Source organism: Telmatherina bonti (genome assembly GCF_933228915.1).
Source record: "Telmatherina bonti genome assembly, chromosome: 3".
Taxonomy (NCBI): Eukaryota; Metazoa; Chordata; class Actinopteri; order Atheriniformes; family Telmatherinidae; genus Telmatherina; species Telmatherina bonti.
In genome coordinates, this window is record NC_136621.1 from 5,067,626 (window position 1) to 5,094,027 (window position 26,402).

At 48.0% G+C, this 26,402-nt stretch overlaps 1 protein-coding gene across 1 annotated transcript; it reads right to left on the reverse strand.

The window, feature by feature from the left end:
* Positions 1-1,068: 1,068 nt before the first annotated feature.
* wipf2a (WAS/WASL interacting protein family, member 2a) lies at positions 1,069-25,042 on the reverse strand. The gene is made up of 8 exons (XM_079265002.1): positions 24,584-25,042; positions 15,681-15,816; positions 13,967-14,099; positions 13,393-13,542; positions 10,321-10,971; positions 6,202-6,426; positions 3,693-3,794; positions 1,069-2,350 (listed from the first exon to the last, which is right to left on the reverse strand). The coding sequence occupies exons 2-8, from the start codon at positions 15,741-15,743 to the stop codon at positions 2,310-2,312; spliced, it is 1,365 nt and encodes a 454-aa protein (XP_079121128.1). The 5' UTR covers positions 15,744-15,816; positions 24,584-25,042; the 3' UTR covers positions 1,069-2,309.
* Between the last annotated feature and the right edge of the window lie 1,360 nt (positions 25,043-26,402).

Genomic DNA, 26,402 nt, shown 5'->3' on the forward strand with positions numbered 1-26,402 from the left:
CCCCCCACAACATTGTGAAAAGTGGGAATGATTCACTGTGAAACATTTCTATCATCTCTCAGCCAGTGGTACCAGTAGCAACACACTGGAGACTGTGGTGCAACTATCTGGGTTTTATGTACATGTTGTCTCATGTCCAAAATGCTGGTGTTTGCCCCCCATGGGCCCCGAGTGGGTGTGGGTCCCTGGGCCCGTGCCCATAATGCCCATTGGATAATCCGGCCATGAACAACTCCTGATGTTGCACAGCTGTCAGAGGAGCTTTTATCTTGCAGACAGCAGCCAGTTTTCCTCATCAACACAGGATGAGACGTTATTGTTCAGATTAAAACAATATTTATAACTTTAAATGTTGTGAATATGATTGATTAGCGGAAAGGATGTTGTGATTTTTATTTTTTTTTTCCTCCCCCGAAACACTTAAAACTTTGCTGAATTATGATTCAAAGATGAAAGAACAAAGAGCAACACATGGGGTACCCTTTTCCCCACTGGAATATTTATTTGAACTTATTACAAATGATAAAAACCTTGTTGATTAACATGAAATGACCACAGGGGCTCTTGCTCTTCAGCAAGCTGCGTGACAACATGTGGCAGGACACCTGTGTGTCAAGGTGATCAAACATTACTGTGTTGTCGTTTCCATCATTTCTCTGCATCACTAAAATATTCACCAGTTAGATTTGTAGAAAGCAGAATCTCCAGACGCCAGCGGGTTCGAGCTCGCCGACGTCCACCCGCATGGCCAAACACGCCGGCTCCACTGGAACCCTGTTAGAACTCTTAATTGCTTTTCTTTCCTATATTACAAACTTTTTACAACATAAAAATAAATCACTAACTATGATAACCATATTTCTTAGTGTAAATATACATTTATTGCATTTTCAAATAAACTTGTTTCTTATTTACTTTCTTGACACAGACCCCTGAAAAACAAAGATAAAAGCACTGGTACCAAAGAGGGGGACAAGGTTTGTGTAAGGCAACACCCAGCAGGAGGCGCAGCACTCCTGGAGCCGTCCTCCCCCCTCCCTCCCCCCTCCCTCCCTCCCTCCTGCTGGTGGAATAATCTGAATGAATGTCTTTAGTGTCTTAAAGTGAAGCTTAGTCGTTCTTTTAAAAAGCTGAATAAAGAACCTCCTTCAGTTTTCTGGCACTTAAGTGATCATTTCTTTCTCAGCCGCTGCGTCTACAATCCATACAAACTGCTCATTGCATAGCAATTAAACGTCTCTCTGGCCACAGTCCGTTTTAAGGGCCAACAGCAGCAAAAGTAGAAACAATAGCTTTTAGATCAACAAAAAATGACAAATGATCCCTTGTAAAGTCATCAGAACCACCTTTAGAGCTTAGTCATCGGTAAACTGAAGCGTTTAGTGTTGGACTACACAGAACCGCGGTGTGTTTTACATTTACTAGTTAATCAGAATCATCCGATCCACTCAGAGACACGTCTCATTTAAACGCATAAATCTGCATCATGCAGTGAGCTGGTTGAGCAGTTAAGCTGCTGTGCAATTTCACCTGCAGATGGGAACATGAACCTCCTGACAGGAAGGGGAAGTGGAGGCGAAGCAAGCAGGAAAATCCCTCCTGAAGACAAACCCGGCAGGTGAAAGTTTTCTTGGCAAGTTCTCCAAACAGACGTTCAGTCCGTAAATAAAGAGAAAAATAAACTAACGGTGATATAAAGGACATGTACGACAACTGTCATCACTGTGCGATTCATGTGACTCCAACTGCATTTGGCACACCGAGGAGAGAAAACAAACGATGGAAGAGCACCCTGACCTGGCACTGCTGGAATGGCTGCTGACAACCAATCAGAAAAACCCTCCAAAGAAGTCCCGACCGTATGGCATTAAGGATTTAGCAGAGAGGCTGGAATGTTTCACAGAAAGTCTCCGTTCGTGGCGTTCGTTTCCCCCAAACACACACATTAATGCCAACACCAAAACAAAACAACAGGAAGAAAGAAAACATTCAGAATCAATAATAATCACAACGATCATCACTCTCATGGTGAATAAAAGGAGCTGGAATGCAGAGATGTGGAAGTGTTCGGAGTTTGGCCCCGACGTGTAGAACGGAGGCCTCGGCATCCCATCGGCAGCGAAGAAGAAGAAGAAGAGAGCGTTTCTGGCCTCCCTCAGTGGTTGTTTTGTTCTTCCTGCAAACACAGACGCTGACTGCAGAGTAGCATTTGTATTCACCACTGTGCTTCTGGCTTCGTGTTGCTGTGTTTGTGATCCGAGTGCTTCTTCACCGCTCCAACCGGGTACAAGTCCTGAACGGAGGTCTGTTCACCTCCCCACCGGCGGTGCGGGAGGAGCTCCTCTTATGGCTGAAAGCAGAGGGAGAAACAGACAGCAGTTTTAACACACACGAGACCTTAAACACGTCCCGAGACCATGAAACTGGACCTGCGAACATCATTTAACATGTTTTTATAGAGAGGAAGTCAGGCTCATGGAAATACACTGCGTGCAAACAAAAGTCCCCACCTGGACTTAACTAAGCCGACAGGTAAGAGCCTCCTATTGGAGGATTCCTGCATGGAGGATGATGATGCAACAAGTTATTTAACCAACTGTGGTCCTCATGTGGTCTGACGGGTCCAGACCGACCCTGTTCCAGACTCCTCATGTGGTCTGACGGGTCCAGACCGACCCTGTCCCAGACTCCTCATGTGGTCTGACGGGTCCAGACCGACCCTGTTCCAGACTCCTCATGTGGTCTGACGGGTCCAGACCGACCCTGTTCCAGACTCCTCACGTGGTCTGACGGGTCCAGACCGACCCTGTTCCAGACTCCTCACGTGGTCTGACGGGTCCAGACTGACCCTGTTCCAGACTCCTCATGTGGTCTGACGGGTCCAGACCGACCCTGTTCCAGACTCCTCATGTGGTCTGACGGGTCCAGGCCGACCCTGTTCCAGACTCCTCATGTGGTCTGACGGGTCCAGACCGACCCTGTTCCAGACTCCTCATGTGGTCTGACGGGTCCAGACCGACCCTGTTCCGGACTCCTCACGTGGTCTGATGTGGTCTGACGGGTCCAGACTGACCCTGTTCCGGACTCCTCACGTGGTCTGATGTGGTCTGACGGGTCCAGACTGACCCTGTTCCAGACTCCTCATGTGGTCTGACGGGTCCAGACTGACCCTGTTCCAGACTCCTCATGTGGTCTGACGGGTCCAGACTGACCCTGTTCCAGACTCCTCATGTGGTCTGACGGGTCCAGACTGACCCTGTTCCAGAGTGATGGAGCATCAGGGTAAGAAGAGAGGCTGGTGAGTCCGAGCCGTGACGTCGTGCGTTCAGCGTTGGACGTGGAAAGCACGTCTGCAGCTTCATGTTCCAGTAAACTGGACTGATGGTGCAGCTCAACATCGTGACACGTCACAGAGCCAAGTCCTGACTTCAGTCCCGACGGCTCGACGTTGCAGCAAGACAACAGAAACTAAAAGACACGCCTGAAACTAGAGTCCTTGCTTCATACCATCACCTGTATGGTGACACTGCAGATGTTTCTGGGTAACACCCCCAGCTTGTCTCACAGCTCCACAGTCTCTGTGAGCAGCTGGAGACGTAGATGTCAGGTTGCGTCGTTCAACCAGAGGAAGGAGAGCACGTGGAAACTACGTCTGCTGTTGGAGGAGTGCAAAGAGGAGAATGAAGTCGTACCCTTGTTGTTTTTGCTGGGGTAGATCCTGTTAGCGTGTCTGTACTCCTCTGGAGGGGGAAGATCCTCAATGGGGTGAAAGTTGAACTTTGATTCAAAATCATCTGATGGTGGGAAGCAGAACAGAAAAAGGTATTAAGGTATGAATCTGAACAAGCCGATAGATTCAGGCGAAGGGATCGAGCGAATATTCTGTCTGGATGTGAGGAAGATGAACACAGTCTGTGATTTGCAGACATTCTGATGATATGCAGGAATATAAACAAGATTAGCTTTTAGCTGCTGGGATTAGCTGACAGTGACATCATCTATTAATCATTCCGTGGAACTTTAAGATACTGTTTATGTAAACATGTTAGATGGACTAAATCAGACTAAAACGGCTGGAAAATGTCGTTTAGAGCAGATTAACATGTAAAGCTACAAGTTAGCGCTCTGCGTGTTAATGCTACGCAGTAAGAAAACATCTTTACAGTGTGTCAGTAAAGTTCACATCTGTCTGATTAGCACCTCAGGTTGGTTTCAGTTAGCTCCAAGCTAACTGACAGCAGGAAAACAGGAAAAGGTGCTACGCTAAGATGCTAACAAGCTAACAGGCCAGCCGACACAAGTCAGCATCATGTATACTGGGATGAGGGCAGCAGCCCAGTTAAACGTTGGAATCCGAACTCCTGCACACACAAACATCTGAAGTTACTGAGAGTTCACGTGCCCCTCCTCCTGCATGAGAAGTGCAGTCAGAAGAATTTCAGGCTACTTTTCCAGCCTAAGCAGGAAGAAGATCCGGATCACGTTCACGTGCGTTCCGGACACTCAGGTTCTGGTCAAACAGATCTGAACTGCAGCGTGTAATCTAGGAACAGTCTCTGCTCTGGTATAACCGGGAAGTGAGAGCCTCGTTTGCATAGCAGCAGATTTGACTATCATTCCCCAGCATCTGCTCCATCAGACAAAGATCCCAAGCGAAGCAGTTCAGCAGCAGAGAGACGGCGAGGAACCACGCTTGTTACGAAACAAGCGACTCCAGTCATGCAGATAAACGCCGGGTCTTCCAACAAGCACAAACTCCTGCAGCCGTGTGGCTTTTCCTGCAAATCCACCATTAAAACAAGCTCATCAGACCAGTATGGCTAGCATCCCATCTGAGCCGCAACTGGTCCGGTTCCTGTCAACCTTATTCCAGTAGACAGCCTGAGCTGAATGCGGATCGAGTGTGGAACTCTGACAAACGGTCGGTATCGCAGCTTGAACTAAGTTTTCTGAGGAACTTTTACCTGAATGTGTCGGTTACTAAGTTAGAGGGAAACATTCGTTCTTCAAGTCCTTTAACTGAGACGAATCTCTGCATGCAGACGCCGTACGGCGGCAGAGGTGAGGCGAAAACACACACAAACCCGATGCAGCGGCTCAGCTAACACACACACACACACACACACACACACACACACACACACACACACACACACACACACACACACACACACACACACACACACACACACACACACACACACACACACACACACACACAGGGCTGCGTGCACGCGCCTGCCGCTGGACGGCGCTCTGACAACCTGAAAAGCGTTAACGCAAGAAATCTGGAGTAAAAATAAAAAATAAGTCATGAAAATTATTTTAAACAAAAGAAATGATTCCAATTCAAATTTTTGTCAAAATGAAAATAATTTTTTTTTTTTTTAAAGCATTTTTCACATGTAAAAACACTAAATATTTGGTTCAAAGACATGTTTTTATATCACAAACATTTAAAAACCGAAGACGTTGCAGGCAAAGGGTCCTTTCTGACCCTGCTTACTCTCCGTACACGCTTCCAGGAAGCGTCACCACATTAACCGCCATCGAACACCCGTCCGTGTGAAGCGCGGCGTGTAAACTCCGATACAAAGCGAGCGTCGTGCCGAAACCTCCACCGTATGGAAGGCCGGTTGCGCCAAAAAGTCTACAAAATGTGCGTTCTCGACGAAGAAGAAGTTTTTATAATTAAATAACAACAAATAAAAAACAATTATGGTTGTCTAGCTTTTATTAGAAGGCTACTGGCCTTCCATACCGCCGTGGCGGGTTGAGGACGACGCGTCGGTCCGTCTGAATACGTCTGTAGACTTAAAGCTTCTCAGAGCAGACGCGTTAAAAACGTTAATTTAACATTTAATGTGACTTTTCTGAGAAACAAGTTCTGCTTCGTCTACGTCTCCTGAAGGTCCTGGAAAATCCAGAATGTTCTCCTGAACGCTTCACCTTTCAGGAAAATATAAACAAATAAAACATCTGAATGTTTTTCCCTGCTGCCCGTTTTTAACCACATCGGAGTAATTCTGTGTTCATCGCAACAGGAGGGAACGTTCCGGTCCGTCGGGAACGTTCCGGTCCGTCAGGAACGTTCCGGGCCGTCAGTCGCTTCCCTAAAGTCACATCTGTTCAGTAGAAACGGATCAAACACGGCGAAGGGGAACCTGGACCAGGAGGCAGATTTGAGCCGACTCAACTCACCGATGATGAACCTGGAAGAAGAGCTGGAGGTGTGACCGTTCCGGATGGGTGGAGGAGGTGGAGGTGGTCCTGCCGGGGTCCGGGAGGAAGATGTGGGGGGCGGAGGTGGTTTCGCCACTCGGCTGTGGGACTCTGACGGCCCGGAGCTCTGACCGCGGTATGGAGGTGGGGGGGGTGGAGCCTCCCGTCCACCGTTGCGTGACCCGGGAGGGGGCACCTGGGGGGCTGCAGAGACACGCAGAAATGAGAATCCCACCTGAACAGCTGAATAACTGCAGACAGACTCCAACAGACCTGGAACGTCATAGAACTTAAATAAAAGCATAAACTTTTATTTATTTCTGACTTTATTTTAGCCGCTGCTTCGGTAAAACGCTCGTGTAGCTCGTGTCATGTAGCGCTGCCGTGCACAGCTGCCGTGCACAGCCGCCGTGCACACAGACCACCACCAGGTAAAAACAAACTGTCTCTTCAGAAGGATATGGTGGAAAACAAACATTTTCCCTGAAGACCACCGTAATGCGACTCCCATCATGCATCCCACCATGTTTCCATGACTGACTGGAGTCAGACCTTTTAAACATCATCACCAGGCAGCTGCAGGTATTGATGACCCCGACTGTTCACTTTGGTACTTGGTTTAAAAAGTTTGTGTTTTCAGGCTTCCAGATCAGGAAAGATCCAAACCAGAGACGCATCGAGTCGTCTCCGTGTGGAACTGGAGCTGTGACCAGTCAGTGTTTCTACTTGTGAATACACACATGCAGATCTGTAGCTATGGCAACAGCAGACAACCAGTTCTCCCTTAGTTCCCATCATATCCACAACTCAGAGTTCCCAGTCGACCACCAGTCCTGGTGTCACGTAGAAGTAAAGACTTGGGCGAGTTTTAAACCTGCTTTGATGTTTGTGTCAGCTCCCGCCCACAATGCATCGTGGTCTTTATTGACCCGTCTAGTGACCATCGATGCTCACTTCTTTTCAAGATGCATTGTGGGTGCACTACTTCCTTCCCTCCGGACATTCAGACACCTGTAGAAAACTTTCAGCCTTTAACTGCTGGGTATGAGGATGCAGCTCAGGACACTCAGGCCCAACGGCAGCTCAGATCAGTCAGACCTGTCTGCAGGGGGGGGGGGGGGGTCTCACAGAGAACCTCTGCCTGCGCTCGCTCTTCAGTAATAAATAAGATTGCTGTGAATCAGTTGGATTTAAGCACAAAACAGGGCAGGGAGATACTGGAATATTCCACAGAGCTTCAGGAATGCAGAAAAACCAGGAGACCTCGTGGAGAATCGCTGAAGTGTCCGATCATAACCCAGAGCTCGCGCTGACAAGCAGCTTCCTGTTCGGTGAGTTCGGTGTGAATCCAAGCAACGAAAACGTTTCCAGGACGCCAATTCTTCACTTGCGGTGAGAAACGGTAGAAAATCCTCTGAAACGTGCCGCCGTTTTACTCTGATGTCCATGCAGAACGAGGACGATGCAGAGGGGGAAACAGTTTAGCTCTGCATGTCAGACAGAGGAGGGACGTTGATCCGTTCCAAGAAAACTCGATGCAGACATTTGGTTGCTACCAAGCGGCAACCTCCGGCGGTTAAAAGTGAAGCAGAAGTGCATACAACTGCAGTTCCCCCTTCATCCACTAGGGGCTGCAAAACAGAGCAAATCCCCATAGACTCCCATGTTAAAAAGACCAACTTCACAGCAGAAATAAACATGTTTACAGCCTGGTTCAAAAATTCATTTTAGGTTTAATAGGTCAGGTTTACTTTCATGACAACTGTGGGGGGAGTGAAGTTTTTTAAAAGTTTAAAAGTAATTTAATCTCAAAGTTCGGCATATTTAGGGGCATGTCCTTTTGATTGACAGGTACCAATCTCCAGCTTCAAGTCAGAAGAACATAGAACAATCGTGGTTTTTAGCCGGTTAACAACGTGACTTAGCTTTAGCCCGCTTACCTCTGTTAGCTGGTTAGCTCCCGTTATCTTGGGGTTAGCTCAGTTAGCTTTTAGCTACAGAAAGCTCGGAGTTTGCTCGATGTCAATCATCCGCCATGACGCTCACAGCCCCCTCCCGGCTCCACCTCTTTGCCCATATTTGTATTTTACGGGTCAGACAACATGCATGCCCCTGCCAAGATGGCGATGGTAGGAACCGCCCACCAAGCTTCAATTCAGCTCTTCAGAAACCTACGGGTGACGTCACGGAGGCTCCGCCCATCTTTTATATACAGTCTGGTTGCTACTCTGGTTTCAGTCCCACGGCGACGAGACAGACGTCTCTGCAACCAGCAGAGTCTCTGCTTTCATGTGGAACCTTGTTAGTGTGGAGAAATGACCAGAAGCTCTAAGCGGACACTGATGTTCTCATGTTTTTCTTACATTCCCATAAAATCGCCTCAGCCAATTAGGTTTTGTCGGCGTTCATCTGTTTGCAACTCAGTGAATCTAATCGTAAACATAGAGTGACTGTAAGCTTTTAACAGGGTGGGAATAGGGCTGGGTGCTATGACGATATACATCGTCTGGATGATATAAAATGTCTTGTTTCATATGAGGCTCTATATTTACACCACAGTAAGGCGCTTTACTGCAGTATTTTACATCAAGACGCGCTTTACGGCACGCTGCAATACATAAACATGGAGGAAGACGGCAGCAGATGAGTTTCAGAGGATAATTCACTGAAAGATGAGCAGCCAACCCAAAGTGATGAGCTTGTTCCTAAAAGAGGAAAATTTCTGTCTAGATGCAGTTTGGATATAAAAAGACCGACGTGGAACCGACAACAGACTAGCTCACAGTCCCAACAACGGACTCCGACACAACTAACTCATTTTATCACCTGCAGGAATCCGGATAAAGAACACAGAATAAAGAATAGAGTCAACAAACAAATGTCCCACATGTTGCTATGTTACATGTTAGCATGGCTAGCATGTTCCACATGTTGCTATGCTACACGTTAGCATGGCTAGCATGTTCCACATGTTGCTATGTTACACGTTAGCATGGCTAGCATGTTCCACATGTTGCTATGCTACACGTTAGTATGGCTAGCATGTTCCACATGTTGCTATGTTACATGTTAGCATGGCTAGCATGTTCCACATGTTGCTATGTTACATGTTAGCATGGCTAGCATGTTCCACATGTTGCTATGCTACACGTTAGCATGGCTAGCATGTTCCACATGTTGCTATGTTACACGTTAGCATGGCTAGCATGTTCCACATGTTGCTATGCTACACGTTAGTATGGCTAGCATGTTCCACATGTTGCTATGTTACATGTTAGCATGGCTAGCATGTTCCACATGTTGCTATGTTACACGTTAGCATAGCTGCTTCCTGCTCCTGTAGCACGCGGACCTCAGGCCGACCTGTGACAAATCAGTTCATATTATTTTTGTCATTTCATTAATGTTATTTAATTTAATGATTAAAAATGAAAACACACACCTCTCCTCAGGAAAACGGAAAGTGTTTAGAAATGTGGTCACCGAACAAGTTATTGATTAGCATGTCTTCCTGTAACTGTCTTTTCAAGTTTATGTGTGTGTGTGTGTGTGTCAACAGATATGTGTCAAAAGCTCTGTGTGTGTGTGTGTGTGTGTGTCAACAGCTCTGTGTGTGTGTTTGTGTGTGTGTGTGTGTCAACAGCTCTGTGTGTGTGTGTTTGTGTCAACAGCTCTGTGTGTGTGTGTTTGTGTCAACAGCTCTGTGTGTGTGTGTGTGTGTCAACAGCTCTGTGTGTGTGTGTGTGTGTGTCAACAGCTCTGTGTGTGTGTGTGTGTGTCAACAGCTCTGTGTGTGTGTGTGTGTGTGTGTGTGTGTGTGTGTGTGTGTGTGTGTGTGTCAACAGCTCTGTGTGTGTGTGTGTGTCAACAGCTCTGTGTGTGTGTTTGTGTGTGTGTGTGTGTGTGTGTGTGTCAACAGCTCTCTGTGTGTGTGTGTGTCAACAGCTCTGTGTGTGTGTGTGTGTCAACAGCTCTGTGTGTGTGTGTTTGTGTCAACAGCTCTGTGTGTGTGTGTGTGTGTGTGTGTGTGTGTCAACAGCTCTGTGTGTGTGTGTGTGTGTGTGTGTGCGCAGGTGTCAACAGGTGTGTGTGACATACCGGCTCTGCGTCCAGGTGGTTGTCTGACAGGCGGTGGCGGTCTGCTGACCTGCTGAGAGGAAGGCGACGCTGATGGAGGAGGTGGGGGGGCGTGGCTGCGGCCTTGGCTGCCCCCCCCTGATGAGTGTTTTTTGTGCAGGGAGTTGTGCCTCTGGGGGAGCTCCGGAGCCCCACCTCCATCTTGAGACGGCCCGTTGGACATCCCCCCCGACGGGTGAGGTCTGTATGGCGGAGGAGGCGGAGGCACAGAGGAAGCTCCACTCGACGACTGAGACTGCTTCACGGCGCTAGAAGGGGCGTGGCCTCTGCTGGGCGTGGGGGGGAGGGGTTTCTCTCTGCTGTAGGAGGACGTGGAAGGAGGCGCCGATGCTTTCTGGTTGGGAGCTGGAGGAGCATTCCCGCGGCCACCTCTGTTGAAGGGGGGAGGAGGGGGGGGTGCAGAGGTGCTGTGCTTCATCCCGCTCCCCGAGGAAGAGCCACTGCTGGAGATGTCGGGCAGCGAGGGCCGGTGGGAGCGCTGGTGCTCCGTTGGAGAAGGCTTCCTGGCTGGAGAGGGGGACGTGGAGTGGCCTGTGGGGGGACGAGGAGCCGTAGGGCGGGACCCCGGGGGCCTCAGGGCGGATCTGCCCACCGAACCTCCGGCTGGACCATCTGGGTGGAGCACAGAGGAGCCTTGTTAGTCCATCAAGTTAAATCACCACAACTGGGAGTCATACCGGGAGTCCAAACCCACCGGGAGTCCCACCCACCGGGAGTCCCACCCACCGGGAGTCCAAACCCACCGGGAGTCCAAACCCACCGGGAGTCCCACCCACCGGGAGTCCCACCCACCGGGAGTCCAAACCCACCGGGAGTCCCACCCACCGGGAGTCCCACCCACCAGGAGTCCAAACCCACCGGGAGTCCCACCCACCGGGAGTCCCACCCACCAGGAGTCCAAACCCACCGGGAGTCCCACCCACCGGGAGTCCCACCCACCGGGAGTCCAAACCCACCGGGAGTCCCACCCACCGGGAGTCCCACCCACCGGGAGTCCCACCCACCGGGAGTCCCACCCACCGGGAGTCCAAACCCACCGGGAGTCCCACCCACCGGGAGTCCCACCCACCGGGAGTCCCACCCACCGGGAGTCCCACCCACCGGGAGTCCCACCCACCGGGAGTCACAAAGTGGAGTGAAAGAATCTTTTTAGCATCCCGACGCGACGTGAACTGAAATAATTTTGGTTTTTAAAGGTAATGTTGGCAGGATCTGAAGGAGGAACCTGGAGGTCTTCTCAGACACAAGACGCCAACAGGAAACAGGACGAGCATGAAGAGCTAGCAAAAACAAAAACACCCGGTTTGCTGCCAAAGAGAGCAAGAAGAAGGAAACGACGCCAGGAGCTTCATGTCAGACGACAATCCCAACAGAGAGGAAGGTCACATCTGGACCAAGGAGCAGTGAAGGAGCCGTAATTCAGCACAAACAGCAGGAAGTTGCTCAGCATTCACGTTTTTACAGATTCATGCAGGCCGCTGGACTTATTCATGACAAACAGTTATGGGAAACATATCTTCTCCTTGATCACATTCTGAACCACAATCAGCTGATCAAACTGTGACGTTTCGACCTACAAGAGCTCAGAATCATGTGACTAAAACCAGACACACTTGAAGCAGAGACACATCCATCCACCTGATAAGAAGTTAAAACATTCGTTTGTTTCATTTTTACAGCTTTCAGGAAATACATCCACCAGGAAATACATTGTAAACAAATTAAACAAACTGAACATCTGCGTATGAATCCGGAAGTCCCCACACTGACAGGTAACAGCAGCGAGCGCTGGACGCTGCTGTATTTGTTATACATCTTATACCTGCAACATGATTAAGACCGCCTGAATGGCAGCAGGACGTTTCCACTGCTGCACCACCGACGCTGCAGCAGAGCCGCCGTGTTTCTGCACATGCTGAGCAGTGAGAGTGGGTGTAGAAGACAACTTTGGTTTTACAGGTCAGACGTGGACCAGAAAACGATGTCATATGTCACAACTTCAATCTACTGCTCCACCTTCGCTGCAAACATGCTTTGGAGAGAATCTAGAGGGTCTCAGATCAACAGCCTCCACATCCTCAGGGACAACCGGGAAAGATGGCGGATGCGCCAGTCAGATGTCTTCGTACAAAACACACTTCTCATGACGATGGCATCAACTTCTCATCAATCTACAGCAGCATTTCTCCTATCAGTGGAAAATGTGGCTAAACGCCAGGCGCGCATGCGCGCGCATGTGTGTGTGTGTGGTGGTAGACGTATAAGCTGATCAAACCACCCAGAACAAACAGCCGCTGACACCCTGATGTGTTTACATTACTCTCAGGCAAACAGGGCAGAACTGGGAGGAGAGAGTCTGAAGGCTGAACTTGCTCCTCTTCCTCAGCAGGTCTCAGGTAAACCCGACTCCTGACGGGAACTCCATGGCGTCCTGCTCCAGCGAAACGCTACCGACTGACAAACTGCTTTCACGCTAAAACTGCAGTTATTTCAGAGGCAAAACTGTTGCAGATTAATCTCATGATAAATAACGAACTGAATGATCAATCACCCATCACAGCAAAGCTGACAAGTTCTTTTTAAACCGTTATTAAAGTCCTGGTGAGTCACAGATTTATGAGTTTCACATTTTACACTTATCTGCAGAGCAAAGATAAAGATTTACAGACAATCTGTCCAAACGCAGAATCCAAATGTTAATATTTAATATCAACGTATAAATAGCAAGCTCCAGCCTTTCATTCATAATTTAAAAGTCCCGTCACTGCAGCCACAAATACATGTGATGTCAGGATGAAAAGAAGTTTTTAAATCGCCGCGTCCATGTCCAGGTTCCTGCAGGAACATTTAGCTTCAGCAAACACTTTTATAGCAACTGAAATACGATGGGAAGACGCCGCAGGGAGGAGAAATAAAACACAGAGCCGAACGATCTTTTCTTCTTCTGGGATAACCATGAGCTTTCTCCCAGCGGACGTGTCGCGGTGACGGCTCTGTAGTTTGACCTGTGAAAACAAACAGCAAACATTTTACCTCCAACAGGGCGTAATTTAGGAACACCTCCTTGGAAAAGACCCCCCATTCCCATTGGTCCTCCTCCGAAACCTCCACCTCCTCCTCCTCCTCCTGCTCCTCCTCCTCCACCTCCACCTCCTCCTCCTCCTCCTCCTCCTCCTGCTCCTCCTCCTCCACCTCCTCCTCCTGCTCCTCCTCCTCCTGCTCCTCCACCTCCTCCTCCTCCTCCAGATTCTGAGATGGAAATGAAACACAACAATGGAGACTTAAGAAAACAGAAGAAGAAATGTATTTCAGCTCATCATGACGTATGACATATTCTAAAATCTGAATTAATCCTGAATCAACTTTTTCAGCTTCATCTCACATTTTAAACTTTCAGTCCAACTATAAGAACAACATTTCATCTTATTTTATATTTTAACCAAACATCCACCCAACCATCGTACAGGTAGGTTTACACACCTGATTAAATGGAGACGAGAACACATGAACATGCTGCAGATACAGATGCTGGGGGGTCACTGGACAACCCCCCAGGTAGAAGACCAGGTGAGAACAGACCGTATGAAACTAAAGATATGGAACTCACTCTCTAGGATGGGAGCGCTCCGGTCGTTTACGGCGGCGACCTTCTTCAGCCTGGTGCCCTTGCAGATGTCCGACAGCAACGCTCCTCGACCTTTTGCCTCAGAAGAGCTCAGTTTGGGAGGAGTTGTGTTGGCCTGCGGAGCATGTTAACATCTGGTTACACTGCAGCAAAGCAGAGTCCACAAACCGGGCTGGACTTGGTAAACATAACGTACACGCGATGAGAACCACGGTCACATGACAGCAGCTGGTCATCTGGACCACTTTCAGTGCTTCAACATTTCAGTTCATTCTGTCTTCAGTCTGCTCGTTTAGAGATCATTCATCATCTCTGATGTCGGGGGAACTATTGTCCCGGATGATCAGGTCCCAGGGCCAGGACCAGACTGTGCAGGGCCAGGTCACATCTGGGTGGTCCACAACACTGGCGACACATTCTGCAACCATCTACTGGCCTGAAGTGGCTCCAGTTCAGCACCTGAATGTTTGGCTCTGCAAGAAGCAGCGTGGGAGCTGGGAGTGTGATTTATTCCCACCTGTGCAGGCGGCAGGTGTTTGTTTGTTCAGCTGGTATCTGCAGTCTTAGGATGGACAAAAATCACGTCTCTCAACCACTTTGAGTGTTTCAGGTGAGCTTAACAAGCTTACATCAACTGGAACCTCCTCGGCTCCACCTGTTCTTTTACTGCTGAGTAACTACAGAAAGGGTAAAAAGTAAAATACTCTTTTATTTAGACGCAAGGCCGGATTATCCAATGGGAATTATGGGCACAGGCCCAGGGGCCCACGTCTACGTGGGGCCCACATGGGGCCCACATGGGCGTCATGTAGGGCAAACACCAGCAGTTTTGACATGAAACAAAACATACATAAAAGCCAGATAGTTACACCACAGTGTCTAGTGTGTTGCTACTGGTACCACTGGCTGAGAGATGTTAGAAATGTTGTTTCACAGTGAATCATTCCCACTTTTCACAATGTTACGGCGAGGAAGGGGGCCTCTGGAACACTCTGGGCCCAGAGGCCTGTGCACTTTTAATCCGGCCCTGTTTAGATGGTGTGTGTGTGTGTGTGTGTGTGTGCATATGTGTGTGTTTTAGGTGTTAAAAAGTTGACGACTGGCCAAGCTGCGTGTTGCAGCAGGAAAACACCCTGATGACTGAAATCAGACATTGTTCTCTCCGTTAGATATTCTTCCTGCTGACTTGTTAACTTTTAACTAAACCTCCTAAAGTTTTCATTCTTTTGTAATTTATGTGTAATTACACAACGATGTTTAAACTGAAACTGACAGGAAATGTTTTACCTTCTGCTGCATGAAGAGAAAAGCGCGGTTTAAAGCCGATAAGGTGTTCGTATTGTTCATGTGGCCGTAGTTTTACTGAAGGCGATACGCGGAAACAATTTGACTGCAGCAACGTGATAATTCGTGATTGCAGCGTGATCTTTCCGTTGGTGACTGATGCAAACCACAGCGGAGACAATCACATCCAAGGATAAGCCGCCTGTGTGTCTGTACACAGACACACAGCTCATCTGGGGGTGTGTGTGTGTGTGTGTGTGTGTGTGTCAGAGGTCAGCTGAAAACTAAGTTAATATTTACTGAATTTCTCGTTCAGACAAAAGCAGACTTCAGTGTTGTCAACCTGTGATCCTATCACCCAGAAAAGATGCCGTAAGCAGGTCTGAGCAGCATTCCTGATGGAGTTACTAACCTCATTGAAGGTGGGGGGAGGCGGGGGTCCGGGTGGAGGAGGGGGAGGGGGAGGAATAGGCATCCTGTCTCTCTGCTGGCAGTTGTCTGTGCAGGCTGAAGGCTGCTGACTTCAGTGGGACGACACACTCTGACTCCTGCAGAACAGAGACGGGTTTAAAGGTTTCTGGAACATCTTCGCAGCCGAGTTGTTAAAGTTTGTTGTTAAAATTTTTTTACTTCTGAGAAAAAGATAAATTACAGGATGTATACTCCAACACTTCTGCCTGCCAGAGCCGCCATTAGCCTACATGTGCGCAGGTTTTGGCTGCGTTTACCCACAATGCCTTTCACATCACATCAGACCTTCATTTGCAGGTGGATCCAGGATTTCTTCCTTCATCTCTCCAAACAAACCAGATCGTCGGAGCAAATGCAGCCAGACAGTGTCTCTCACCATGTGCATGGCTTACAGATGGTCCAAGTGCTGACATCTCTGCACTTTGTATCGTCTTGTACAAGAATGGTTCAATACAACTAAACTTGCCTATTGACGAGCGTGGATCATTCAGCCTGAGGAGGAAAATGTCCAAGAAAAGAACCAGAAATAACCAGGAGGAAGGAGGGTGTAGACGGTGTAGCGTTCTAAATAACCAGGAGGAAGGAGGGTGGAGACGGTGTAGCGTTCTAAATAACCAGGAGGAAGGAGGGTGTAGACGGTGCAACGTTCTAAATAACCAGGAGGAAGGAGGGTGGAGACGGTGTAACGTTCTAAATAACCAGGAGGAAGGAGGGTGGAGACGGTGTAGCGTTCTAAATAACCAGGAGGAAGGAGGGTGGAGACGGTGTAACGTTCTAAATAACCAGGAGGAAGGAGGGTGGAGACGGTGTAACGTTCTAAATAACCAGGAGGAAGGAGGGTGGAGACGGTGTAGCGTTCTAAATAACCAGGAGGAAGGAGGGTGGAGACGGTGTAGCGTTCTAAATAACCAGGAGGAAGGAGGGTGGAGACGGTGTAGCGTTCTAAATAACCAGGAGGAAGGAGGGTGGAGATGGTGTAGCGTTCTAAATAACCAGGAGGAAAGAAGGGTGTAGACGGTGTAGCGTTCTAAATAACCAGGAGGAAGGAGGGTGGAGACGGTGTAGCGTTCTAAATAACCAGGAGGAAGGAGGGTGGAGACGGTGTAACGTTCTAAATAACCAGGAGGAAGGAGGGTGGAGACGGTGTAACGTTCTAAATAACCAGGAGGAAGGAGGGTGTAGAAGGTGTAGCGTTCTAAATAACCAGGAGGAAGGAGGGTGTAGACGGTGTAGCGTTCTAAATAACCAGGAGGAAAGAGGGTGTAGACGGTGTAGCGTTCTAAATAACCAGGAGGAAGGAGGGTGTAGACGGTGTAGCGTTCTAAATAACCAGGAGGAAGGAGGGTGTAGACGGTGTAACGTTCTAAATAACCAGGAGGAAGGAGGGTGGAGACGGTGTAACGTTCTAAATAACCAGGAGGAAGGAGGGTGTAGACGGTGTAACGTTCTAAATAACCAGGAGGAAGGATGGTGGAGACGGTGTAACGTTCTAAATAACCAGGAGGAAGGAGGGTGGAGACGGTGTAACGTTCTAAATAACCAGGAGGAAGGAGGGTGTAGACGGTGTAACGTTCTAAATAACCAGGAGGAAGGAGGATGGAGACGGTGTAGCGTTCTAAATAACCAGGAGGAAGGAGGGTGGAGACGGTGTAGCGTTCTAAATAACCAGGAGGAAGGAGGGTGGAGACGGTGTAGCGTTCTAAATAACCAGGAGGAAGGAGGGTGGAGACGGTGTAACGTTCTAAATAACCAGGAGGAAGGAGGGTGGAGACGGTGTAGCGTTCTAAATAACCAGGAGGAAGGAGGGTGGAGACGGTGTAACGTTCTAAATAACCAGGAGGAAGGAGGGTGGAGACGGTGTAACGTTCTAAATAACCAGGAGGAAGGAGGGTGGAGACGGTGTAACGTTCTAAATAACCAGGAGGAAGGAGGGTGGAGACGGTGTAACGTTCTAAATAACCAGGAGGAAGGAGGGTGGAGACGGTGTAGCGTTCTAAATAACCAGGAGGAAGGAGGGTGGAGACGGTGTAACGTTCTAAATAACCAGGAGGAAGGAGGGTGGAGACGGTGTAGCGTTCTAAATAACCAGGAGGAAGGAGGGTGGAGACGGTGTAGCGTTCTAAATAACCAGGAGGAAGGAGGGTGGAGACGGTGTAGCGTTCTAAATAACCAGGAGGAAGGAGGGTGGAGACGGTGTAGCGTTCTAAATAACCAGGAGGAAGGAGGGTGGAGACGGTGTAGCGTTCTAAATAACCAGGAGGAAGGAGGGTGGAGACGGTGTAACGTTCTAAATAACCAGGAGGAAGGAGGGTGGAGACGGTGTAACGTTCTAAATAACCAGGAGGAAGGAGGGTGGAGACGGTGTAACGTTCTAAATAACCAGGAGGAAGGAGGGTGTAGACGGTGTAACGTTCTAAATAACCAGGAGGAAGGAGGGTGGAGACGGTGTAGCGTTCTAAATAACCAGGAGGAAGGAGGGTGGAGACGGTGTAACGTTCTAAATAACCAGGAGGAAGGAGGGTGGAGACGGTGTAACGTTCTAAATAACCAGGAGGAAGGAGGGTGGAGACGGTGTAACGTTCTAAATAACCAGGAGGAAGGAGGGTGGAGACGGTGTAACGTTCTAAATAACCAGGAGGAAGGAGGGTGTAGAAGGTGTAGCGTTCTAAATAACCAGGAGGAAGGAGGGTGTAGACGGTGTAGCGTTCTAAATAACCAGGAGGAAAGAGGGTGGAGACGGTGTAGCGTTCTAAATAACCAGGAGGAAGGAGGGTGGAGATGGTGTAACGTTCTAAATAACCAGGAGGAAGGAGGGTGGAGACGGTGTAGCGTTCTAAATAACCAGGAGGAAGGAGGGTGGAGACGGTGTAGTGTTCTAAATAACCAGGAGAAAGGAGGGTGGAGACGGTGTAACGTTCTAAATAACCAGGAGGAAGGAGGGTGGAGACGGTGTAACGTTCTAAATAACCAGGAGGAAGGAGGGTGTAGACGGTGTAACGTTCTAAATAACCAGGAGGAAGGAGGGTGTAGACGGTGTAGTGTTCTAAATAACCAGGAGAAAGGAGGGTGGAGACGGTGTAACGTTCTAAATAACCAGGAGGAAGGAGGGTGGAGACGGTGTAACGTTCTAAATAACCAGGAGGAAGGAGGGTGGAGACGGTGTAACGTTCTAAATAACCAGGAGGAAGGAGGGTGTAGACAGTGTAGCGTTCTAAATAACCAGGAGGAAGGAGGGTGTAGACGGTGTAGCGTTCTAAATAACCAGGAGGAAGGAGGGTGTAGACGGTGTAGCGTTCTAAATAACCAGGAGGAAGGAGGGTGTAGACGGTGTAGCGTTCTAAATAACCAGGAGGAAGGAGGGTGGAGACGGTGTAACGTTCTAAATAACCAGGAGGAAGGAGGGTGGAGACGGTGTAGCGTTCTAAATAACCAGGAGGAAGGAGGGTGTAGACGGTGTAGCGTTCTAAATAACCAGGAGGAAGGAGGGTGGAGACGGTGTAGCGTTCTAAATAACCAGGAGGAAGGAGGGTGGAGACGGTGTAGCGTTCTAAATAACCAGGAGGAAGGAGGGTGGAGACGGTGTAGCGTTCTAAATAACCAGGAGGAAGGAGGGTGGAGACGGTGTAGCGTTCTAAATAACCAGGAGGAAGGAGGGTGTAGACGGTGTAACGTTCTAAATAACCAGGAGGAAGGAGGGTGGAGACGGTGTAGCGTTCTAAATAACCAGGAGAAAGGAGGGTGGAGACGGTGTAACGTTCTAAATAACCAGGAGGAAGGAGTGTGGAGACGGTGTAGCGTTCTAAATAACCAGGAGGAAGGAGGGTGGAGACGGTGTAACGTTCTAAATAACCAGGAGGAAGGAGGGTGGAGACGGTGTAACGTTCTAAATAACCAGGAGGAAGGAGGGTGGAGACGGTGTAACGTTCTAAATAACCAGGAGGAAGGAGGGTGGAGACGGTGTAACGTTCTAAATAACCAGGAGGAAGGAGGGTGTAGACGGTGTAGCGTTCTAAATAACCAGGAGGAAGGAGGGTGTAGACGGTGTAGCGTTCTAAATAACCAGGAGGAAGGAGGGTGGAGACGGTGTAACGTTCTAAATAACCAGGAGGAAGGAGGGTGGAGACGGTGTAGCGTTCTAAATAACCAGGAGGAAGGAGGGTGGAGACGGTGTAACGTTCTAAATAACCAGGAGGAAGGAGGGTGGAGACGGTGTAACGTTCTAAATAACCAGGAGGAAGGAGGGTGGAGACGGTGTAACGTTCTAAATAACCAGGAGGAAGGAGGGTGGAGACGGTGTAGCGTTCTAAATAACCAGGAGGAAGGAGGGTGGAGACGGTGTAACGTTCTAAATAACCAGGAGGAAGGAGGGTGGAGACGGTGTAGCGTTCTAAATAACCAGGAGGAAGGAGGGTGGAGACGGTGTAGCGTTCTAAATAACCAGGAGGAAGGAGGGTGGAGACGGTGTAACGTTCTAAATAACCAGGAGGAAGGAGGGTGGAGACGGTGTAACGTTCTAAATAACCAGGAGGAAGGAGGGTGGAGACGGTGTAGCGTTCTAAATAACCAGGAGGAAGGAGGGTGGAGACGGTGTAACGTTCTAAATAACCAGGAGGAAGGAGGGTGGAGACGGTGTAGCGTTCTAAATAACCAGGAGGAAGGAGGGTGGAGACGGTGTAACGTTCTAAATAACCAGGAGGAAGGAGGGTGGAGACGGTGTAACGTTCTAAATAACCAGGAGGAAGGAGGGTGGAGACGGTGTAGCGTTCTAAATAACCAGGAGGAAGGAGGGTGGAGACGGTGTAACGTTCTAAATAACCAGGAGGAAGGAGGGTGGAGACGGTGTAACGTTCTAAATAACCAGGAGGAAGGAGGGTGGAGACGGTGTAACGTTCTAAATAACCAGGAGGAAGGAGGGTGGAGACGGTGTAGCGTTCTAAATAACCAGGAGGAAGGAGGGTGGAGACGGTGTAACGTTCTAAATAACCAGGAGGAAGGAGGGTGGAGACGGTGTAGCGTTCTAAATAACCAGGAGGAAGGAGGGTGGAGACGGTGTAGCGTTCTAAATAACCAGGAGGAAGGAGGGTGGAGACGGTGTAACGTTCTAAATAACCAGGAGGAAGGAGGGTGGAGACGGTGTAACGTTCTAAATAACCAGGAGGAAGGAGGGTGGAGACGGTGTAACGTACTTTATCCTTCGTCTGAGTCGCATCATTTCCTGTTATTGCTGTAGAAAACAACAGAGATGCTAATCTGTTAGCTAGCTACAGTGGAAAAGCTACGATGCTGCAGGTGTTGTTTCTCTTCACAGAAGTCGTACCATCAGGACACCGTACGCTGCTTTCACACACATTTTCCAGAGTTCTCATCGTTTATTTCAGCTGATTTGTCAAGAAGGGTTGATGCCTGCCCCCCCTTAAACCTCGGAAGTGTTTGATGAGACACTGACGTCTATCATGTGTATTTCTAGAGCTGCTGCTGCCCAGCAGCATCCCGAGGCTGAGAAACCGACACGATACAACGTTTACATCCTGGACGTGACGTTTAGCTTCACAGTAAAATGAGGAACTGGATGTTCTGAACAAGCAACGTCGCTGATTCAGCAAAGAAACGAAGATTAAAAGAGCGAAAGAGACAAAACAAGAGTCATAGTAAGATCGTCTTCTTCATCGTAAGATCGGGGCGCATGACGGGAAAATGGCAAAAGTTCTTCATAATTCTGAATTAACATTATTACATGGAAATAAATCCAAATGGAAGTTTACATGAAACACATTCTTACTTAATTCCGCTTTAGATCGGCGGGTTGGGAAGGTACTGACTGGACAGAGGGCGGACTTGTCAAAGTTTACTTTCCACTTCTCATCTTTTTGCCGTTATCTTAATTATAATGTTGAAGCGCCAGCTTGATACGAGCATACTACACTTTTTTTCAGCAACTGAGAAGAAGGAAGACAGACAACCAAACACAGGAGGAAAAACAACACGGAATATGGAACGTCGTCGGGACGTCATCGTCGGGACGAGGTAAGGAGCATGGCAGTAGCAATGGTATTTAATTTTTTAATTAAAATCGAAAGATTTATTTTTATTCTGTTATTCTTGTATTTTTGGCTTAGTTTCTAAGCCCATAATGGTTTAAACTTCAGAAAGTTTCGAAGAAAAACAGCGATTGTTTGCTCATTTTTAAAATGTGTTTAATGTTGCATTTTACACAACTGATTTGTTTAATGATGATTGCTAGAGTACTCGATTACTTGTATAAATAATTGAAAGAGATACAGATTTCAAAAGTACTCGATAGTTGCAGCTCTAGCCTGTTGCAGTGTTTGGTCTGGAGTTTATTCTGAGCTTTCGCCTCCACTTGATGCTGCTTTTGCTGCTTTTACTCGTTGACTTTATTCTTTATTCTGTATTCTTTATCCTGATTCCTGCAGGTGATAAAATGAGTTAGTTTTGTCGGAGTCCGTTGTTGGGACTGTGAGCTAGTCTGTTGTCGGTTCCACGTCGGTCTTTTTATATCCAAACCACATCCAGACAGAAATTTCCCTCTTTTAGGAACAAGCTCATCACTTTGGGTTGGCTCCTCATCTTTTAGTGAATTATCCTCTGAAACTCATCTGCTGCCGTCTTCCTCCTTGTTTATGTATTGCAGCGTGCCGTAAAGTGGATCTAGCTGACGTAAAATACTGCAGTAATGCACTTTATGGTGGCGTAAATGATAGAGCCTCATATGAAACAAGACATTTTCTGTCATCCAGATGATATATATCGTCATATCACCCAGCTCTATGTCACAGAAATCAGGATTTACGGGATCTAAACATCCCGAACAGACCTGGAGATGCTACGACGCTAAACTGACAGTGTGACGCCTGAATAATACGACAAAGTGATACAACACGTCGCTCCCAACACAGCTCGAGTCTGAACACATACACCAGGGTCAGATACTGAGCCCTTCATCAGTCGGCATGCTTTCCTGGCGTGATGCGGTCTCCGTTTTTGGGGCTCGTACCGTAATGCAGAAAATGGAGTAGCACCACCAGAAATGTGTGGGCAGTGTTGAGCAGCATAACTGATGTGTGACCAGTAAGAAAGAAGAAGTGTCTACGCCGTAGTTAATGGCTGCAAAATGAGAATAAACTCCATCATGATCTCCTCACTGCCACCATGTTTATTGTCTGATGTCAGAAGGGAGGCGAACTCTCCGCTGCCCCCTGGTGGATGTACCGAATAGCAACCACGCCAACGCGAAGTAACCATGAGAGTAGCGGCGTCTGGAATATACGTACCTCATAATGTACCAACAGGGAGCTGAAATTAGCCTTAAATCTGACATGTGGTCTGCTTTTCGCCTGAATAAACAACCGGCGAAGCTGCTAACGAGACGTCTTCATTCTGAAACATAACCGGTGGTTGGATTGATGATAAAAAAAACATGATACCACTGAAAACACGACAGCCACTGTAAGTGCCTGTAGCCAAAATGCTCCATGTGACTGAAGCACACACACGAGTATCTGAGGCCACTGGATCTCCCCAAACCAGTTAGTTATCTGGGCTCATTGTTGGTTCCTTACCCCGCCCTCCCCGGAGCCGAGTGCTGGGACTGGTTTTCACCTCGGGAGGACGAAAGAATCTCACTCAGCAAGCTGCGTGACGTGGTTTAAACCAAACAAGACTGAAACAGAGTTTAATGAATTCAGAAGCAGTTTTTCCATCACTGATAAAACTTCCAACTAATGTGATGCCCAGAATCAGTCCATAAAGACGGATCATAGTCACAGCTCTAAAATGAGCATATCAACAGAATATACTTTGACTTCTGGTTTAATATGAACAAAATCTAAAACACCATAAAAAAAAACCCCGCTTAACTAGCTATCAGGTCCTGTTAAACACAACAAGCCCTGAACTTTGCTCCCCACAATCTAGTTTTTTTTCCAAGATCAGGGTAAAGCGATGTCTTAAGTAGGTCATGTCAGAAGAGGTTTGCTCTCCATTAAGCAGACAGATGGAAAAAGACAACGTCCCCGTGCTGCCAGTGTGAGGCTGCAGGCATCCAGCCGGAGAGGGGGGTGTATGAGGAAGTTGCATGCTTTTGTGGTCAAGGAAATATACTGAGCTACAGTGTTATAGCAGTACTTCCAGGGTTCGGGAGGCAACACAGCAAAAGCAAAACCTTTACACATAAATGTGACGTGTTCAAATGAAAGAATCGCAGTCAAAGCATGTAAACTTGTCATAAATGTTAAATGTCTGGATGTCAAACCTCGGACGAGATGGCTTCTGTGGATATATCAGCTAACTAAAACAAATCAAAGTGGAGGAATGTTCAATTATAATCTGGTCCATTATTAACCTGCAAGTCTGTTGGGAGTCAAATTATAGTCTTTACAGCCCCGATGTCAACCAAAATGCTCTTAAAACCTTCTACCCTAAAATATGGATAAAGATGTTATTAGTAGCAAGAAACAGCAGTGACTTCAGTACAATGTCTGATTGTTGATGAAAATGAACAATTTTCTGCGTTAATAACTTCCGTTTCTCCTCAACCATGTTTGTTCCGACCTTATCTGCGGTAAACTTTTACCTGGAATGAAACATTGGTTGTTAGGTTTATACTGAAACAAGTGTCTGTGAATAAATCAGCGGTTCCTGTTGGACACAGATCTGCGTTTCAGGGTCAGAAACACGCAGAAAACACGCAGAAACACGCAAGCTGTGGCATAAAAGTGCGGTGAAGTGGGATCACCAGGGCGATGCAGGCTGTGTGGCCGCTCCCAGGTGAAGCAACACCTCACCTGCCAGCAGACACCTGGAGCTCCATTAGAATCTACTCACCTGGATAACACGACGAGGTTGGGTGGTCTCGCGCTCCCAAACAACATGAATGGAAGTGCTGTTGTGGCGATCCTCCGTGGGAGCAACTTCACCCCCAGAAAGTAGAGAGAGGGGGGAGAGATATGGGAGAGTCTGGCAAGTTGTGCTCCACCAAACACAGCGAGTTGTTGTCGATTAACCGGCTAATACCAGCGAGCTATCATGGGTTAGCAGCTCTGCTAGCAGTTAGCTGGTTAGCAGTTAGCAAGTTAGCTGTTTACTCTCCAGCTGTCAGTGTCCACGCAGTCCCACTAACACGCTGCAGAAGAGCTCCACGTACCGACGGACTAAGAACATAAAACAAACTGCTGGACGAGGTAAAGTGTCACTTTTATGGCAGCTTAAAGTAACTGTGGAAAAGTTGAGCCGCAGTCCTGCCTGCCAGCAGAGACATCCTCCCCGCTGACTCCGATTTATCGCTCCCTGCTCGGAAACCCGGAAACTGAAGGAACAACTCAAAATGGAGGAAGTGCCACGCTGCGTTCAGGAGCCGCCGTAAATCACAGCATTCCTCCCAATCATGAATCCTTTACCAAAGTTCATCTTTGTTTTTAAGGAGTTTTGTTGTTTATGAATCCCAGAGAGAAAATGCTGCATTGCAGTTCTCCTTTCAGCTGTTACAAGCAGTGACACATTCTAACAGAAAAAAAACTGGACAAATAAGAATTAAATTAAAAATTGAGTTAAAATATACATTGTAGACTGATTAATAATTATTTACAATAGTTACATGAAGCAAGGGTCCATGCCAGTGCAGCTTTATGCAGTTTGATGGCTGCGGAAATGAAAGATGTCCTTTGACATCCTGTATTGCATTGAGGTGAAAAAAGTCTGTTACTGATTGTTTGTCTGACATCCAGCATTTTGTGGAAAGGGTGGGAATGGCTTTTCAGGATAGCTCTCATGTGGCCAACATCCTTCTCAGTGAGGATGGTGTCAGAGAATTTATATATATTAAAAAGGATTTCACAGTGAGCCCTGCGATGGACTGGCAACCTGTCCATGATGTACCTGTCTCTCGCCCAATGATTGCTGGGATAGGCTCCAGCTTCCCCACGACCCGACTAAGCGGTTAAGGAAGTGGTTCGAATGGATGGATGGATCGAAGGAAGGATGGATAGATGGATGGATGGATGGATGGATGGGTGGGTGGATGGATGGATGGATGGATTGATGGATTGACAGATGGATCGACAGATGGATGGATGAATGGATGGCTGGATGGATGGATGGATTGATGGATCGACGGATGGATGGATGGATAAATGGATAAATGGACGGCTGGATTGATGGATGGATAAATGGATGGATGAATGGACGGCTGGATGAATGGACGGCTGGATGGATGGATGGATGAATGGACGACTGGATGGATGGATGGATGGATGAATGGATGAATGGACGGCTGGATGGATGGATGGATGGACGGCTGGATGGATGGATGGATGGATGGATGAATGGACGGCTGGATGGATGGATGGATGGATGGATGGATGGATGAATGGACGGCTGGATGGATGGATGGATGAATGAATGGACGGCTGGATGAACGGCTAGATGGATGGATGGCTGGATGGATGGATGGATGGATGGATGGATGGATGGACGGCTGGATGGATGAATGAATGGACGGCTGGATGAACGGCTGGATGGATGGATGGATGGATGGATGGCTGGATGGATGGATGGATGGATGGATGGATGAATGGACGGCTGGATGAACGGCTGGATGGATGGATGGATGGGTTTTCCAGTATAATTTTGGTATTCCTACAGTAAT

Bases quoted from the DNA above. Each gene is read 5' to 3' on its own strand.
- wipf2a (XM_079265002.1), bottom strand. From the start codon at position 15,743: ATGCCTATTCCTCCCCCTCCCCCTCCTCCACCCGGACCCCCGCCTCCC. The intron at 14,100-15,680 runs GTTAGTAACTCC...CATGCTCCGCAG, and splicing joins CTCCCCCCACCTTCAATGAG to GCCAACACAACTCCTCCCAA. The intron at 13,543-13,966 runs GTGAGTTCCATA...GAGGTGGAGGAG, and splicing joins GAGCGCTCCCATCCTAGAGA to GAGGAGCAGGAGGAGGAGGA.